Below are 17,742 nucleotides of genomic sequence, written 5' to 3'. Positions count from 1 at the left end.
AGTAATATCGAATGATATAAAAATCACACATTTAGTTAAAAGTTTTACTCATAAGAATGCACCGATCATAACGAGATATTTTCTTTCTTTTTTTAAATAAACTCATTAAGAATCATCATGACATTAGTATTTTATTATGATTTTGAGTTATATCATTTGAATGTAAAAATATTTTTTTTTAATGGGAATTTAGATTTATATGGATAACTTAAACGATTCATATAGAAAATTTTAAAAATATAAAATTGGGTATGTAAATTTAGAAAATTCATTATAATATTAAACAAACTTCTACGTAATCATGTATAAAGTTTTTTTATACTATTACTTTATTCAAATTTTAAAAAATACTGTTGATCAATATTTATATCTGATAATTAGTAAGAGCTAGTTTATTATATTGGTCTATATGTAGATAATATTTTTCTTACTAACATGGATTATGGTTTATTGTATTAATTTCTAATCTATTCACTTAGAAATTATAGTTTAAAGTGTTTGTTAAGAATATATTCTTATTATTGGGTTTGTGAATAACTTATAAAACATATGGTGATACATATATAAGTGTATATTATAATTGACATTCTTATTTATATAATTAAAATTATTTATTTTTACTATCATATTTATATTTATATATGTATATATTATGATTGAATATTTATAATAGTATTGTCATAAATAGATAAATTATAGGAGATATTTTTTACTGCAATAGAAAGGATTAATAGTGTTATAAAAATAGTGATTTTGAAAAATGATATAATACAGTAAAGAAGAGTTGAAATCAATAAATCAGAATAGTATATGAGAACTCATCGAATTATCTAATAATTAAAACATAGTCTATTATATAAACATGACTAAAAGAGTAATATCGAATGATATAAAAATCAAATATTTGGTCAAACGTTTTACTTATAAGGAATATACCGATCATAACGAGATATTTTCTTTAGTTTTTTAAATAAATATTTTCTTTAGTTTTCTTTAGCTTATTATTATTTTGAGTTACATCATTTGAATGTAAAAAATAAATTTTTTTAATGAGAATATAGATTTATATGGATAACTTAAATGATTCATATAGAAAATTTAAAAAAAAAAAAAATTTGGTACGTAAATTTAGAAAATCAATTATAATATTAAACAAACTTCTACATAATTATGTATAAATTTTTTATACTATTTATTATGTATGTGCAATTGAAAATCTATTACATATTCAAGCTTGTACCAAACAGATATCAATTTTGTCGTCAGAATACTAGGTATATATTAGAGTTGTCTAGTAATGAAATACTAAAAGGTTAAAAATATAATAATAAGATATATAAAAGGAACGAAGGATTATATGCTCACATATATGAAAATAGATTAGCTTGAAATAATAGTATTTTCAAATGCAGATTTTATAAATTACCTCGATAATAAGAAATCCACTTTATGTTTTATTATTAAGCAATATATTATTCTATTTTTAATAATAAAAGTTAATTTTATGGTATGCTTTGAGATTACTAATCAAGCTTTCTTATTATGAAATTTTATCTCAGGACTTGATATGATCGTAATCAATTGTCAAGTCACTAAAGATACCTTGTGATGCATCATAATAGTTTTCTTCTATAATAATAGCTAGTACTCTAGCAATTCTATGCATTATGATAAAAGTTACTTGGTGATTAAAGAAAAGAGTTTAGAAATAATTAGTATTAATTAAAAACTTGAGTTCTATTATATTTATTTCTAATCCATTCACTTAGAACTTATAGTCTAAAGTGTTTATAAAGAATATATTCTTATGGTTGGGTTTGTGAATAACCCGTAAAAAATATTGTGATATATGTACAAGTGAACATTATAATTGATATTTTTATTTATGTAATTAAAATTATTTATTTCTACTATCATATTTACATTTATATATGTACATATTATGATTGAATATTTATAATAGGATTGTCATAAATAGACAAATTATAAGAGACATTTTTTACTGCAATAGGAAGGATTAATAGTGTTATAGTATATAGAAAAAAGTTTGACATTTATGACAAATGATCGCTATGACTCACATTAACAATCAAACTTAATTTGATGTTATTATGTTTATTAGACTTATTTGTCTATTTTATAAAATTCATGTGTATGTGTAAACTATTTTTTCAAAGATTTAGAATTCAATTAATTAATTTTTTTAAATAATCTTTGTTTTATTATGATATAATTTCTTAAGATATGACATTGATGGGAGGGACTTTCTTATTATAAACTTAAGTAATCTTATCAAACTTGATTTATCAAATTTACTTTTGTGATAATGTCATGGTGACTTCAATTGAGTGTTTATGATATTGCTCAATTAAGGTACGACTATGGAGATGTTACATCATATAAGTTAGTGATTTATAATAGGATGACTTAGAAGTGGGCATGGTAAGTTCGACTTATTATTACAGAATAGGCCGACAATGTGTTGAAAAGTCACAAATGTCACCAATGAGACACATCATAGTATTAATAAGATAGACTTTATTTCAAACTCCTTAAGCTGACACCCAATTCAAACATAAATGCCAATAACTGACAGTGGCATCCTTATTCATCATGACACACAAGGGTTGACTAAGCCAGCATCACGTAGACTCCAAATGCAGTGAGATACTCTGTAGTTGCTTGTCCGAAGAAGCCCTTAATCTCGTCATATTCTACGTTGACTAAGCCTGCACCACCATGCATCATCCATCACAAACCACATAGAGTTAGAATAGAAACTGCAGTATTACATAATAGATAGGCCTCCCTATAAAGGAAGCAAAGCTATATTCCTTCGGTGGATGCAGAATATCTACATAGCGTCTCTCTCACCATCAGCGAGCTTATGAAGGAAGGAAGGAACTCCTCTCACACCGGATGATATGCAAACACAGTCGACTCGATGGGGGGAGAGAGGATGGATGGATAGGGGGGTATTTATAGAACCAAAAGGTGCATCAAGTTGTCCAATATTTATGTATGAATGGAACTTGTATTACTTAAAGCATTGGATTCATATTGACCATTTATAGGTTGGATTACTTAAAATATGACTTCCAAGTAGTCAATCTCGATCCAAAGTCGGTAGAAATATTATCACTCCATGCTCATCTTCGTTTATAATACGAATGGTTTGCATTAAATCTTTATACGAATGATCCTATCTTCTACGTGTATTAACATCAAGCAATCTCTCTTTTTTTCTTCTTCTTTCCTTCCTTTTCAACTTAGAAATGTTGTCGGTTCAAACATGATTGTGCGATATCTTAACACGCCTTCTTACCTTTGAATTCAGACTGGACAAAACAAATAGGGCTGATCATTTTCCACTGCATGCTGATCAGAAGACTCCCGGGAGTATTTTACTATTTTATTTTGATTAAAGAACTTTTACGAATAATACTCTTCTAGTCTTTCATTATGAATTTATGTTTGTCTCGTAGACCAATGGGCTTCGGTCATATTTAATTAAAATACCATAATAGCAATACTGTGGGCTTAATCTTCCAAGCCAAACTAGTGAAATTTGACATCACCACATTAGTATATTTATCTTGTATCTGAAAATAATGACTCCTTCAAACGATCATACCATTGTTCATAATTCTGCAATAGACTTATTTTGGGAAGTTCTAGTAATGTAAGTTAAATTTAAACCAATTGTTACCAATCCTATACATGTCCATGGAGATACTTGATTATGTCAATAGTTTTGCTATATTTGAATCATGATTTTAATTTATATTTTTTTATCTTCTTAAATATCACAACAATGGAATGAGAATAACAAAAAAATAATTTTTTTTTAATCTTTTTACCTATTATTTTTATATTTCTATCCGTAAAATCATTGACGTTAGGATAAATGGACCTAGATGTTTTACTTTCATAATTATAGAGATTTCAATTTAAATTTTTAGGTCTAGAGACCAGGATAATAAGGTATAACTATAGAGAATAAACTATAATTAGTCTAAAAAAATTGATAGTGAATATTTAATTTAAATCGATTGAATATTCGATAAATACTTCTGTGTGGATGACATCTTAATCTAAAAACCATTCAAACTTTCATAATATTTTATCAAAGTCATTATTTAAAACTTCATAGAAGAATAATACTCTTCTAGAATAATTAATATGACATAAAAATTATTATTTAAAATTTCATAGAAGAATAATTAAAAGACCAACAGAGCAATACTATGAACTTAATCTTCCGAGGGACGTTGTAGATGATCCATTCCCATCCACCACACTATTACATCGATCTTGTATATGAAAATAATGTATCCTTCAAATTTGACCGTTGGAAAGTTCAAGTTTCTGAGTAATGGAAGTTAAATTTAAATCAATTATTACCAATTCTATACATGTACAAGGAGACACATGATTATACTAATAGTTTTGCTATATTTAAATCAATATTTTAGTTTATATATTTTTTTTGTATCTTCTTAAATATTGCAACAATAGTATGAGAACAACAAAGAATTTTTTTTATTTTTATATTTTTACCTATTGTTTTTATGTTTTCATCAGTAAGATCGATGACGTTAGGGTAAATGGATCTAAATATTTTACTTTTATAATTATAGGGATTCCAATATAAATTTTTTAGGTCTAGAGACTAGAATAATCTATAATTAATTTTAAAAAAATTAATAGTCAATATTTAATTTAAATTGAGTAGATATTCGATGGATACATTCATATGTAGATGACATCTTAATCTTAAAAAACATTCAAACTTTCATAGTGACCATTTAAGTGTTTGAAAGAATTCAATACTTCTCCTACTGGGGGTCATTAAAATTAATATAACATCAAAGTCATTATTTAAAACTTCACGATCATTCTTTAGTCGATCCTTCCACCCATGTACACCAACTCGATTATCCTCTCTATATAACCAACATGGGACATATTGAATGCACCAAGATTAGAATCCATAATACACAGATTGGCATGTATGCATCTCATATCACATAACATATCAGAAATCATATTCTAGCCTTTCAATTATGTCGAAGTATGCACGACTATTGGCTTCATTTGGTCATATTTTAATTAAAACACACGCAAAAAGTATGACTTTGATCTTCCAAGCCAAACTAACATTATTTATTGGGTTAATAATAATAATAATAATAATAATAATAATAATAATAATAATAATTTATTGTTATTATAATTATTTATGCTCATCCTCTTTTCAAATATGACTTGAGAACCCGTCCAAATTCATTATTTGAAATTTCATCATGATTATCGGATTTTTATTTTGAATGACAATATATTCAAATATTAGTAGTTTCATCTTAAGCCTAAAATGATGTATACAATACAATAAAACGATAAAAATAAAAGCATCGAATCAATCTATTAACATCATGACATTTGGCTTGATACAAATATAAGGTTTTCTCAAGTGAGTGACACACCTACATGTATCTCAAATTTAGCGCAAAATATGATAGTTTTGTTCAAGGCTACGGTCCATAACAAATATAATGTAGTTTAGATTTTGACTTCAAAAATGGATGAGATAAAATAAATAGTAAAATTATAATTTTTATGATCGTATATTTATATGCTATAATTTATACCATATTAGCACTTGAAATTTATGATGCTATGCTTCTTTTCACAATTTCGATCTTTTTAAAGAGTATATAAATGTATATATCTACCCTCCTTGTAATGGTCATCCACTTAGAAGAATTTGTTGATTATAAAAGGCTTGTTATGACTTTAAATAATCATGTCCAACATTATTTATCGAATTTACTTTTATGATGATGTCATCATGACTTCAATTGAGTATCTACGATATTTCTCTATTAAGGTATGACTATGACGATGTTATATCATATAAGTTAGTGAAGTACAAGTATTTCTTTATTGTTTTTAATTGATACATTGAGTTCGACTTATTATTATTACCGGATAGACCCACGGTGTGTTTGAAAGTCACAAATGTTAACAAAGAGACACGTCATATTATTAGTAGTGGCATATAATTGAAAATAGATTTTATTTCACACAACTCAAACAAACACCCAACTTAAACATAGATGCCAATAACAAATAGTTTCATCCTTATTCATCATGGCACACAAAGAGATAGATATTAAACACCCACTGCAAGAGTGGCACACATAGAGATAGAAATTAAACACCCTCTACAAGGGTTGGCTAAGCCAGCATCACGTAAACTCAAAAAGCATTGGGATATTCAGTAGTTGGATGACTAAAGAAGCTTTTAATCTCATCATATTTTATAGTAAAAGTGAAAATCTTATAATTTAATTTTTGATATTCATATGATAGTACTCTTTTATTATTTTCAAGAGAATGTTATTCCTCAAATCACTTAAAGAATTGAAGAGATTGAATAATAAAATAACATTGATGAATTTCCACATGATGTCGCTAATGATCTTATAGAACAAACACAATAGATAGTTTTGAGAATATCTCAAAAGAAAAAAAGATCTGTTATTTTTTTATTATTATGTGGTATATCTATAGGAATCATATTATGACATATTAATCAAATGGATATTTCATTATTTTCATAAGTGATGAAAAATAGTGATTTTGAAAATTGATATAGTGCAGAAAAAAAGAGTTGAAATCAATAAACCAGAATAGTAAATGAGAACTCATCGAATTACCTAATAACTATAAAAGAGTCTGTTATATAAACATGACTCAAAGAGTAATAACGAATGATATAAAAATCAAATATTTGGTCAAAATTTTTACTCATAAGGAAAGCATCGATCAAAACGAGATATTTTCTTTAGTTTTTTAAATAAACTTGTTAAGAATTGTCATGACATTAGTAACTTATTATGATTTGAGTTACATTATTTGAATGTAAAAATAAATTTTTTTTATGAAAATCTAGATTTATATAGATAACTTAAACGATTCGTATAGAAAATTAAAAAAAATAAAATTTGGTATGCAAATTTAGAAAATCCATTATGATATTAAACAAACTTCTACATAATCATGTATAAAGTTTTTTTATACTATTACTTTATTCAAATTTTAAAAAATACTATTGATCAATATTTAGATATGATAATTAGTAGGAGCTAATTTATTATTTTGGTCTATATGTAGATAATATTTTTCTTACTAATAGGGATCATGGTTCATTGTACCAAACCAAAAAAAAAATTTCACAATGAATTTTAAGATAATTGATATGAATGAGGCATCTTACGTAATTAGTATTGAGATATTTAGTGATAGATATTAAGGATTGCTAGGGTTATCTTAAAAAATATCTATTAATCTAGTCATAGTGTGATTTAATATACAACTTTATTCAACAAATGATTAGATTAAAAATTTTGATCAAACCAAGTGTTTTTAAAATAACATAAAAAATTTTGATAAAGAAAAAATATTTATTATGTATGCGCAATTGAAATTCTATTATGCTCAGGCTTGTATCAAACCATATATCAATTTTGTAGTCAGAATACTGAATATATATTAGAGTTATCTGTTACAAAGAAAATAATATGATATATAGAAGAGATGAAGGATTATATGCTCACATATATGAGAATAGATTAGCTTGGAATAATAGTATTTTCAAATGTTGATTTTATAAATTACCTCGATAATAAGAAGTCCACTTTATATTTTATTATTAAGTAATATATTATTATATTTTTAATAATAAAAGCTGATTTTATGGTATGCTTTGAGGTTACTAATCAAACTTTATGATTGTAAAATTTTATCTCAGGACTTGATATGATCAGACTTAATTATCAAGTCATTGAAGATAATTTGTGACATATCATAGTAGTTTTTTATATAAGAATAGTAAGTACTCTAGCAATTCTATGCATTATGGTAAAAAATACTTGGTGGTTAAAGAAAAGAGTTTAGAAATAATTAATATCAATTAAAAACATGAGTTCTATTATAATTGATTTCTAATTCATTCACTTAAAACTTATAGTCTAAAGCAGTTGTAAAAAATATATTATTATGATTGGGTTTTTGAATAACCCATAAAAGATATGGTGATATATGTTTAAGTAGATATTATAATTGATCTTTTTATTTATGTAATTAAAATTATTTATTTCTGCTATCTTATTTATATTCATGCATGTACATATTATGATTGAATGTGCATAATAGGATTTTGATAAATAGATAAATTATAAGAGACATTTTTTACTATAATAGGAAGGACTAATAGCGTTATGGTATATAAAAGAAAGTATTAAATTTATGACAAATGATCGGTATGACTCACATTAGCAATTAGACTTAATGTGGTATTATTATGTTTATTAGACTTATTTACCTATTTTATAAAATTTATGTGCTTGTGTAAAATATTTTTTCAAAGATTTAGAATCTAATTAATAAAATTATTTTTAAATAATCTTTGTTTTATTATGATATGATTTCTTAAGATATGATATTGATGGGAGGGACTCTTTTTATTATAAACTTAATTAATCCTATCAAACTTGATTTATCAAATTTACTTTTGTGACAATCTCATGGCGACTTCAATTGAGTGTTTATGATATTGCTTAATTAAGGTACGACTATGGAGATGTTACACCATGTAAGTTAGTGAATTTATAGTAGGATGACTTAGAAGTGAGCATGGTAAGTTCGATTTATTATTACCGAATGGGCCAACAATGTGTTGAAAAGTCACAAACGTCACGAATGAGACACATCATAGCATTAATAAGATAGACTTTGTTTCACACTACTCAAACACACACCCAACTCAAACATAGATGCCAGTAACAGACAGTGGCATCCTTATTCATCATGGCACACAATGGTTGGCTAAGCCAGCATCACGTAGACTCCAAATGCAGTGAGATACTCTGTAGTTGCTTGTCCGAAGAAGCCCTTAATCTCGTCATATTCTACGTTGACTTCAAAAAAGGTTCCACCCCCACCTCCATATGGACCGTATGTCTTTCCAAGATTGGTGGTAAACGTGAGCTGAGAGACGCATGGAAATTCAGAACAGTCGTATTTGACATACCCAGAAACGGAGGTGAGGTATTCATCTTGCATGAGAGTAAACTGCAAGGCAATTAGAGCGATGATACATTTAGCGATTTATATATTTGATAGCAGGTATTAGTAGGAGGGAGGGGAAGGCAAAATAATAGATGCATGGATGGATGGATGGATGGAGGTCGGAGAGGCATGCCTGGAATAGTTCACCGCCGGGGCCTCCATATCTGGGAGTTACGCGAGTGGTTCCGTCGATGTCGAAGGTTATCTTAATGGAGTTTACGCATGAAGCAGCGCCAATGCTGATGCCAGTGATTTTGTCTGCAGGTTCCATGGCCCAACGAGACACGTTGTCGCATGGACATTTGGGGACGCCCCCTCGGGCATGCGCGGCCGTCTTGATATGGTTTGAAGCCTGCACCACCATGCATCATCCATCACAAACCACATAGAGTAGGAATAGAAACTGCAGTACTACATAATAGATAGGCCTCCCTCTAAAGGAAGCAAAGCTATATTCTTTCGGTGGAGGCAGAGTATCTATATAGCGTCTCTCTCACCATCAGCGAGCTTATGAATGAAGGAACTCCTCTCACACCGGATGATATGCAAACACAGTCGACTCGATGGGGGGAGAGAGGATGGATGGGGGGGTATTTATAGAACCAAACGGTGCATCAAGTTGTCCAATATTTATGTATGAATGGAACTTGTATTACTTAAAGCATTGGATTCATATTGACCATTTATAGGTTGGATTACTTAAAATATGACTTCCAAGTAGTCAATCTCAATCCAAAGTCGGTAGAAATATTATCACTCCATGCTCATCTTCGTTTATAATACGAATGGTTTGCATTAAATCTTTATACGAATGATCCTATCTTCTACGTGTATTAACATCAAGCAATCTCTCTTTTCTTTTTTTTTCTTTCCTTCCTTTTCGGTTCAAACATGACTGTGCGATATCTTAACACCGCCTTCTTACCTTTGAATTCAAACTGGACAAAACAAATAGGGCTGATCATTTTCCACTGCATGCTGATCAGAAGACTCCCGAGAGTATTTTACTATTTTATTTTGATTAAAGAACTTTTACGAATAATACTCTTCTAGTCTTTCATTATGAATTTATGTTTGTCTCGTAGACCAATGGGCTTCGGTCATATTTAATTAAAATACCATAATAGTAATAGTGAAATTTGACATCGTAGATGATCCATTTCCATTCACCACACATTAGAATATCTATCTTGTATCTGTAAATAATGAATCTATTATTTCATACTTTTTTAACAGACTCCAAGCCAAACTATTGAAATTTGACATTGTAGATGATCCATTCCCATTCACCACACATTAGTATATCTATCTTGTATCTAAAAACAATGAATCCATTATTTCATACTTTTTTAACAGACTTACTGTTGAAAATTTTAAGTTTCCAGTAGTAATAGAAGTTGAATTTAAACCAATTGTTGCTGATCCGATGGAGATACATGATTATGCCAATAGTTTTACTATATTTGAATCAAGATTTTAGTTTATATTTTTTTGTATCTTATTAAATATCGCAACAACAGTATGAGAACAACAAAGAAAGATTTTTTAATTTTTATCTTTTTATCTATTATTTTTATATTTTCATCCGTAAAACGATAACATTAAGATAATTGATTTAAATTTAACTTCCATTACTCGAAACTTGAACTTTCCAATGAAGGATATATTATTTTCATATACCAGATAGATGTAATAGTGTGGTAGATGGGAATGGATCATCTTCAATGTCGAAGATTAAGCTCATAGTATTGCTTTGCTGTCTTTTAATTAAATATGAACGAAGCCCAATGGTGTAGGAGACAAACATAAATGCATAATGAAAGACTAGAAGAGTATTATTCTTTTATGCATAATTAAATAATGACTTTGATGTCATATTAATTTTAATAACCCCAGCAGGATTAGTATGAAATTCTTTCAAAAAAAGTAAATGGTTTATCTTATGTATCTATTGAATAACCTCAGCAGGATTAGAATGGAATTTTGATGCATAATTCTTTCAACAAAGTAAATGGTTAATTTTAATAACCCCAGTAGGAAAGTTTGGTTTTTATATTAAGATATCATCCATGTATCTATTGAATATCCACTCGATTTAAATTAAATATTGACTATCAATTTTTTTCAAAATAATTATAGATTAATATTAAAATCTCGAAAGTGAAAGATCTAGGTCCATTTACCGTAACATCATCGATTTTACTAACGAAAATATAAAAATAATAGGTAAACAAGTAAAAAAAAAAATATTATTCTCAGTTGTTGTGATATTTAACAAGATAAAAAAATATAAACTAAAATATTGATTTAAATATAGCAAAACTATTGGTATAATCATGTATCTCCATGTAAATTGGTAATAATTAGTTTAAATTCAACTTTTATTACTACTCAAACTTGGACTTTCCAACAGTCCAATTTGAAGGATACATTATTTTCAGGTGCAAGATAGATGTAATAGTTTGGTGGATGGGAATGGATCATATAATATGTCCAATTTCACTAGTTTGGCTTGGAAGATTAAACTCACAGCATTTATTGCTTTGCTGGTCTTTTAATTAAATATGACCAAAGCCCAAATATCAGGAAGACAAACATAAATGCAAAAGACTAGAAGAGTATTATTCTTGTCTGAAGTCTTAAATAATGACTTTGAGGATTAGCATTGAATTCTTCCAAACACGTAAATGGTTATTATGAAAGTTTGAATGTTTTTTAGATTAAGATGCCATTCAAACATAGATGTATATTTAAATTAAATATTGACTATCAATTTTTTTTTAAACTAATTATATATTACCTTTGTAGTTAGACCTTCTTATTATATGGTATCTAGATTTCAAAATTTTATATTAAAATTCCTATAATTATAAAAGTAAAACATCTAAGTCAATTTATCCTAATGTTGTCAATTTTATTGATAAAAATATAAAAATAATAGGTAAAAAAATAAAACTTTTTTTTTTAAATCTTTCTTTGTTGTTCTCATACTGTTTTTGCGATATTTAAGAAGATACAAAAAAATATAAACTAAAATCTTGATTCAAATATAGTAAAACTATTGGCATAATCATGTATCTCCATCGAGGATCGGTAACAATCGGTTTAAATTCAACTTACATTACTACTCTGAAACTTGAACTTTCCAACAGTAAGTATGCTAAAAAAGTATGAAATAATAGTATGATCATTTGAAGGATTCATTATTTTCAGATACAATACTAATGTGGTGAATGGGAATGGATCATCTACGATGTCAAATTTCACTAGTTTGGCTTGGAAGATTAAGCTCATAGTATTGCTTTTCTGATCTTTTAATTAAATATGACAAACATAAATTCATAATGAAAGACTAGAAGAGTATTGTTCTTACTAGTTCTTTAATAAAAAATAAAATAGTAAAAGACTCCCGGGAGTCTTCTGATCAGCTTGAATTAATAGTGAAATCCACATTGGTTCTTAAATTTTTAAAACCATGGAAAACTCTTTCCAGTTCTCTCTCCTCAAAACCATGGAAAACCACAGTGATAAGAGAAAGAGAGATTTGGATTAATCGAAGACCAGCATGGAGTGATAATATTTCTATTGACTTGGAAGTCATATTCTAAGTAATCCACAACAGACTAAACTATAAATGGTCATTATGAATCCAAAGCTTTAATTTTTATGTTATCGATGATGTTATCCACACATAAACCTAACTAAAAAGAAGAAAACAGCAAAGAACTCAATCCTCTCGGTTTGAAGTAAAACATTGACTTGGAAGCGGTCCCCTTACTGCTTCTTTCTTTCTGTATTGTTGTTACAAGTTCCATTCATACATAAATATCGGACAACTTGATGCACCTTTTGGTTCTATAAATACCCCCCCATCCATCCTCTCTCTCCCCATCGAGTCGAGTGTGTTTGCATATCATCCGGTGTGCGAGGAGTTCCTTCATTCATAAGCTCGCTGATGGTGAGAGAGACGCTATATAGATACTCTGCCTCCACCGAAATAATATAGCTTTGCTTCCTTTAGAGGGAGGCCTATCTATTATGTAGTACTGCAGTTTCTATTCTACTCTATGTGGTTTCTGATGGATGATGCATGGTGTTGCAGGCTTCCAACCTGATCAAGACGGCCGCGCATGCCCGAGGGGGCGTCCCCAAATGTCCATGCGGCAACGAGTCTCGTTGGGCCATGGAACCTGCAGACAAAATCACTGGCATCAGCATTGGCGCTGCTTCATGCGTAAACTCCATTAAGATAACCTTCGACATCGACGGAACCACTCGCGTAACTCCCAGATATGGAGGCCCCGGCGGTGAACTATTCCAGGCATGCCTCTCCAACCTCCATGCATCTATTCTTTTGCCTTCCCCTCCCTCCTTCTAATACCTGCTATGAAATATATAAGTCGCTAAATCTATCATCGCTCTAATTGCCTCGCAGTTTAGTCTGATGCAAGATGAATACCTCACCTCCGTTTCTGGGTATGTCAAACACGACTGTTCTGAATTTCCATGTGTATCTCAACTCACGTTTACCACCAATCTTGCAAAGACATACGGTCCATATGGAGGTGGGGGTGGAACCTTTTTCGAAGTCAATGTAGAATATGACGAGATTAAGGGCTTCTTTGGCCATGCAACTGAAGAGTATCTCACTGCATTTGGAGTCTACGTGATGCTGGCTTAGCCAACCCTTGTGTGCCATGATGAATAAGGATGCCAATGTCTGTTACTGGCATCTATGTTTGAGTTAGGTGTGTGTTTTAGTAGTGTGAAATAAAGTCTATCTTCTGTCACTACTAATAATATGATGCGTCTCATTGATAACATTTTTGACTTTTGAACACATCGTAGGCCCATCCGATACTAATAAGTCTAACTCAACATGCCAACTTGTAAGTCACCCTATTATAAACAAAGAGGAAAATTCTTGTGCTTCACTAACTTATATGATCTAATATCTACATTTTCATACTTTAATAGAATAATATCATAAACACTCAGTTGAAATCGCAATAACATTATCATAAAAATAAATATGATAAATCAAGTTTGACTAGATTATTTAAGTTCATAATAAAATCTTTTATAATACAAAACAGTATCGCTTGATAATTACGTCAGTATCGACATAGATATAGAGTGACCCTTACCTATTGTTGCTATTCTTCTCATCCACGATAATCACCCGTGGCTCTCAGTGATACTATTGTCCTCTTATTATCTTTTATTTTTATATTTTCGTTGATAAATTAATCACATTATGATACATAGATTGAATTTAGAGATATCAATGTAATGTTTTAAAATATAAAGATTAAAATATTAAAGATAATTATCTAAAGAGATAAAATATAATTAGCTCTTCAATCTCATATAAGCATTATCATGATCATCTATCTGATTGATTATACATGCCATTCAAAGATTGCACCAAGCCATCTTTAAATGTTTGGTTCAACCATGTGTAAGCGCCACGTGGATCAAATATATAATGATATAAAAGGTAAATCCCGTGATAACATATGTCTAGGATGATACAAATAAGTCAACCATTCATGCGAGTATTTATTAATGGACGTCGAATAGCCCAACACAAAAGCCCAATATTGGAATAATTTGGCCCAACCCAAGCCCATTAAAATTTGCGCTGCCTCTCGATGCTTCATATCATGTTGATCTCAGCCGTTAAGTTATTATCTTAATCTAATCGTGGCCGCTCATGCTTCCACGGTAGTTGTTTTATATCGCCGCTTAGAAACGATGTGTCCCTGGGAAGAGGCCCGAGCATAACAATGGCCTCCGCCGTCTCCACCGCCGCCTTCCCATGCCCTAACCCTACCCTCTTCCTCCGCCACCGGCCCTTTCCACCGCCTTCTCTGCTCCGCCTCCCCCACCGCTCTCCGCGCCCCGGAGACCTCCGTCTCCGCGCTCGCGCCACCGTCACCCCCCGTTCGCCCTCGTCCCTCCTATCCGACTCCACTCGGACACTCGCATCCCTCCTCGCCCTCGCCCTCTCCGCCTCCAAGGCCGTCCTCTCCGGCGTCCGTCGCCTCGCCGAGCGCGCCGCCGCGGCGGCCGCTCCCTCCCCAGACGAGCTCGCCGAGCTCCGCTCCATCCAAGGCAACCTGGCCTGGGCGGCCGGGCCCCTCTTCTTCGCCGCGCGCCGGATGAAGCGGCCGTCGGGATACCTCAACACCCCGCTCACCGTAGTCGCGGCGGGGATGGCGAAATGGTTGGACATCTACAGCGGAGTGTTGATGGTGAGGGTACTGCTGAGCTGGTTCCCCAACATCCCTTGGGATCGCCAGCCTCTGTCGGCAATCCGGGACCTGTGCGACCCGTACCTCAACCTCTTCAGGAACATCATCCCGCCGGTCTTTGATACCCTCGATGTCAGCCCCCTTCTGGCTTTCGCTGTCTTGGGGACTCTTGGATCGATCTTGAACAACAGCCGGGGAACGTATTGAGGAGGCGACAGGGAAAAAGTATGTTCATTCATCTCTTTCATTGAACACATCTTTGATTTGTTGGATTATATGTGTCTAATAGCTGCCATGCTTGAATTTGGATTGGTGAAGATTACTTAATATTATTTGCTTGTAGAGTAGTGAGGTGAACATGGATTTATGAATTAAATATACTTGGTTCTTATGCAATTGTTTAGAAGCTCTTCTTGTCTTGTTAAGTATGCATATCTATCTTACTTAATTGCTACTTAAAAAGGAGGATTTATTCTCTGTAGCCACCCGAGTTAATTCATAACTTAATTGTCACCTGGAATGGAGGACGTGTTCTATGCAGTCACCAGTGTGCTCTGATAAAAACCAGAAAAGGAAATCCTTGTTGCTAATATCCTTGTTTTATTTTTGTAATATTTAGAAAAAATCACTTCTAAATGTGGAATATAAGTAATCTGCTGATGGAAACCTTCCACTTGAATTTTCTGTATTCTTTTTCTCTTTCTTTAATTTTGCGATTATTAACTTATTCTTGGCTGAAAAGGTTGACCCAGTGACATGCCTCCAATCAGTCCAACTGATTCTTGATTCTTGATGTGGATTCTTGAGCTTTCAAAGAGCATTATTCTTTTGTGATCTAAGTGATTGAGGTTCAAGTAATGGAATCAGCTTCTCTCTCTCTCTCTCTCTCTCTCTCTCTCTCTCTCTCTCTCTCTCTATATATATATATATATATATATATATAACAATAACAACAATCAACAAAACCGTAAACCCCAACTATTTGGGGTTGGCTATATGGATCTTTTGTCTCCATCTGACACCGATATGATGGATCCCTATATGTGTGTATAGAAGTAATGCCACGTGCATTGAAATATTTGAACCTCACATTTACAGGAGCTTAGTGCACTGTGTTTGCCCTATCTTTAAGCTTTCATGTCTTATTTCTGCAAAATAACTTTTAGAAATTATACTCTTATGAAGTACAATAGCCAAGTTATTAGATCCAAGGAAGTCAGTTTGTTCTAGATCGGTACAATACAGGTGGTACGTACTAGTCCAATTGTGAACCTCTATGTGGATCGCCTTGTTGCTGGTGGTCTGGTCCAACTCAATATAAAAATAAAAATAAAAATAAAACCTAAACATCGATTAGGGCTCGTGAATGCAAGCCCTCTTCTTGCAGGCCACATGTAATCAATGTTGCCACTGTTGTCATTCGATGTCATTGTTGCTGTTGTTTGCCTCACCATTGTCATTTGACATCGTTGCCACCTACTTCCTTGGTAGGCCCTCTTCTCTTCTCTTCTCCTCTACCACTCTCTTATTCCTTTGTCTTCCTCCTCCATTGCCTTCTCTTCTTCTTCTTCTTGCTTCCTTCACCGCTTCTTTTTTTTTCTTCCTCCTCTATAGCTTCCTCTTCTTCTATTTTCTTCCTGTTTCTCTTCCTCCACCGCCTTCTCATCTTCCTTCCTATTCGTTTTTCTCCTTCCTCTTCCACTATGCCTTCCTCCTTTTCTTTTTCTTCATCTTCAAAACATCAAAACACTAGAATGTATCAATGTACTGTGTCTGTGTCAACAGATTGGTACCAACTGATACACATTGGTTCGGCCAGCAATTGTTATGGGTCCGGTACATGATTAATGTGACTACCACCTATAAAAACCTAAAATGCCATTGGCATCCGTGCCCATTCTATATCTGATTCATATCCTTCTATATTCTAAACAACTATGGTCACAGAATTTACAGCTTCTGTTTTTCATTTTCTGTTTTAATGTAATTTTTTCTTGTATGGTAAACCTCATCACTTCTGTTGCAGGACGTTGAGTAGATGAGCGAGTTTCTTGCAGGTTAAATGATGTCCGTGTCTAGTTTTCCAGGTAAAGTTATCACAGAAGTGCAATATAAAGTGTCACAGGTAGCAAGTAGATCATGATCAACATCATTGGGTTTCGTTGGCGAGAATCAACTCAAGGTTAGATGATGAGCTTATGTTGGTATTGTATCCAGATGCACTCGAAGACATGGAAGCCACTCTGTGTATGGTTGTGTTGCTTGGTCTGTCCCCCAACTGTTTGTTTGAGCATATCATGAATTGAATCCTTATAATACCTTTTTCTTTTAATGAATTATTTTATACATA

The 17,742-nt window shown here is 31.5% G+C and overlaps 1 protein-coding gene and 3 long non-coding RNA genes across 5 annotated transcripts; 2 read left to right on the top strand and 2 right to left on the bottom strand.

Moving 5' to 3' along the window:
• Nucleotides 1-2,518: 2,518 nt before the first annotated feature.
• On the bottom strand, nucleotides 2,519-2,957 carry LOC135648848 (uncharacterized). Its single transcript, XR_010501110.1, has 2 exons — nucleotides 2,875-2,957; nucleotides 2,519-2,729 (listed from the first exon to the last, which is right to left on the bottom strand). It is a non-coding gene; the product is annotated as an uncharacterized LOC135648848 (long non-coding RNA).
• Nucleotides 2,958-8,760: 5,803 nt separating this feature from the next.
• On the bottom strand, nucleotides 8,761-9,689 carry LOC135648433 (uncharacterized). The gene is made up of 2 exons (XR_010500963.1): nucleotides 9,633-9,689; nucleotides 8,761-9,487 (listed from the first exon to the last, which is right to left on the bottom strand). It is a non-coding gene; the product is annotated as an uncharacterized LOC135648433 (long non-coding RNA).
• Nucleotides 9,690-12,965: 3,276 nt separating this feature from the next.
• Nucleotides 12,966-13,925, top strand: LOC135648530 (uncharacterized). Its single transcript, XR_010500984.1, has 3 exons — nucleotides 12,966-13,093; nucleotides 13,238-13,456; nucleotides 13,571-13,925. It is a non-coding gene; the product is annotated as an uncharacterized LOC135648530 (long non-coding RNA).
• Nucleotides 13,926-14,885: 960 nt separating this feature from the next.
• LOC103974162 (ylmG homolog protein 1-2, chloroplastic) lies at nucleotides 14,886-17,742 on the top strand. 2 transcript variants are annotated; one of them, XM_065169377.1, is made up of 2 exons: nucleotides 14,886-15,617; nucleotides 17,480-17,742. In XM_065169377.1, the coding sequence occupies exon 1, from the start codon at nucleotides 14,925-14,927 to the stop codon at nucleotides 15,597-15,599; it is 675 nt and encodes a 224-aa protein (XP_065025449.1). In that variant the 5' UTR covers nucleotides 14,886-14,924; the 3' UTR covers nucleotides 15,600-15,617; nucleotides 17,480-17,742. The 2 variants fall into 2 exon arrangements, with proteins under 2 accessions (XP_065025449.1, XP_065025448.1); XM_065169376.1 differs by having other exon boundaries at nucleotides 17,419-17,742.

Source organism: Musa acuminata, chromosome BXJ3-9, assembly GCF_036884655.1.
Source record: "Musa acuminata AAA Group cultivar baxijiao chromosome BXJ3-9, Cavendish_Baxijiao_AAA, whole genome shotgun sequence".
Taxonomy (NCBI): Eukaryota; Viridiplantae; Streptophyta; class Magnoliopsida; order Zingiberales; family Musaceae; genus Musa; species Musa acuminata.
This window is presented reverse-complemented; position numbering and strand designations above follow the sequence as displayed.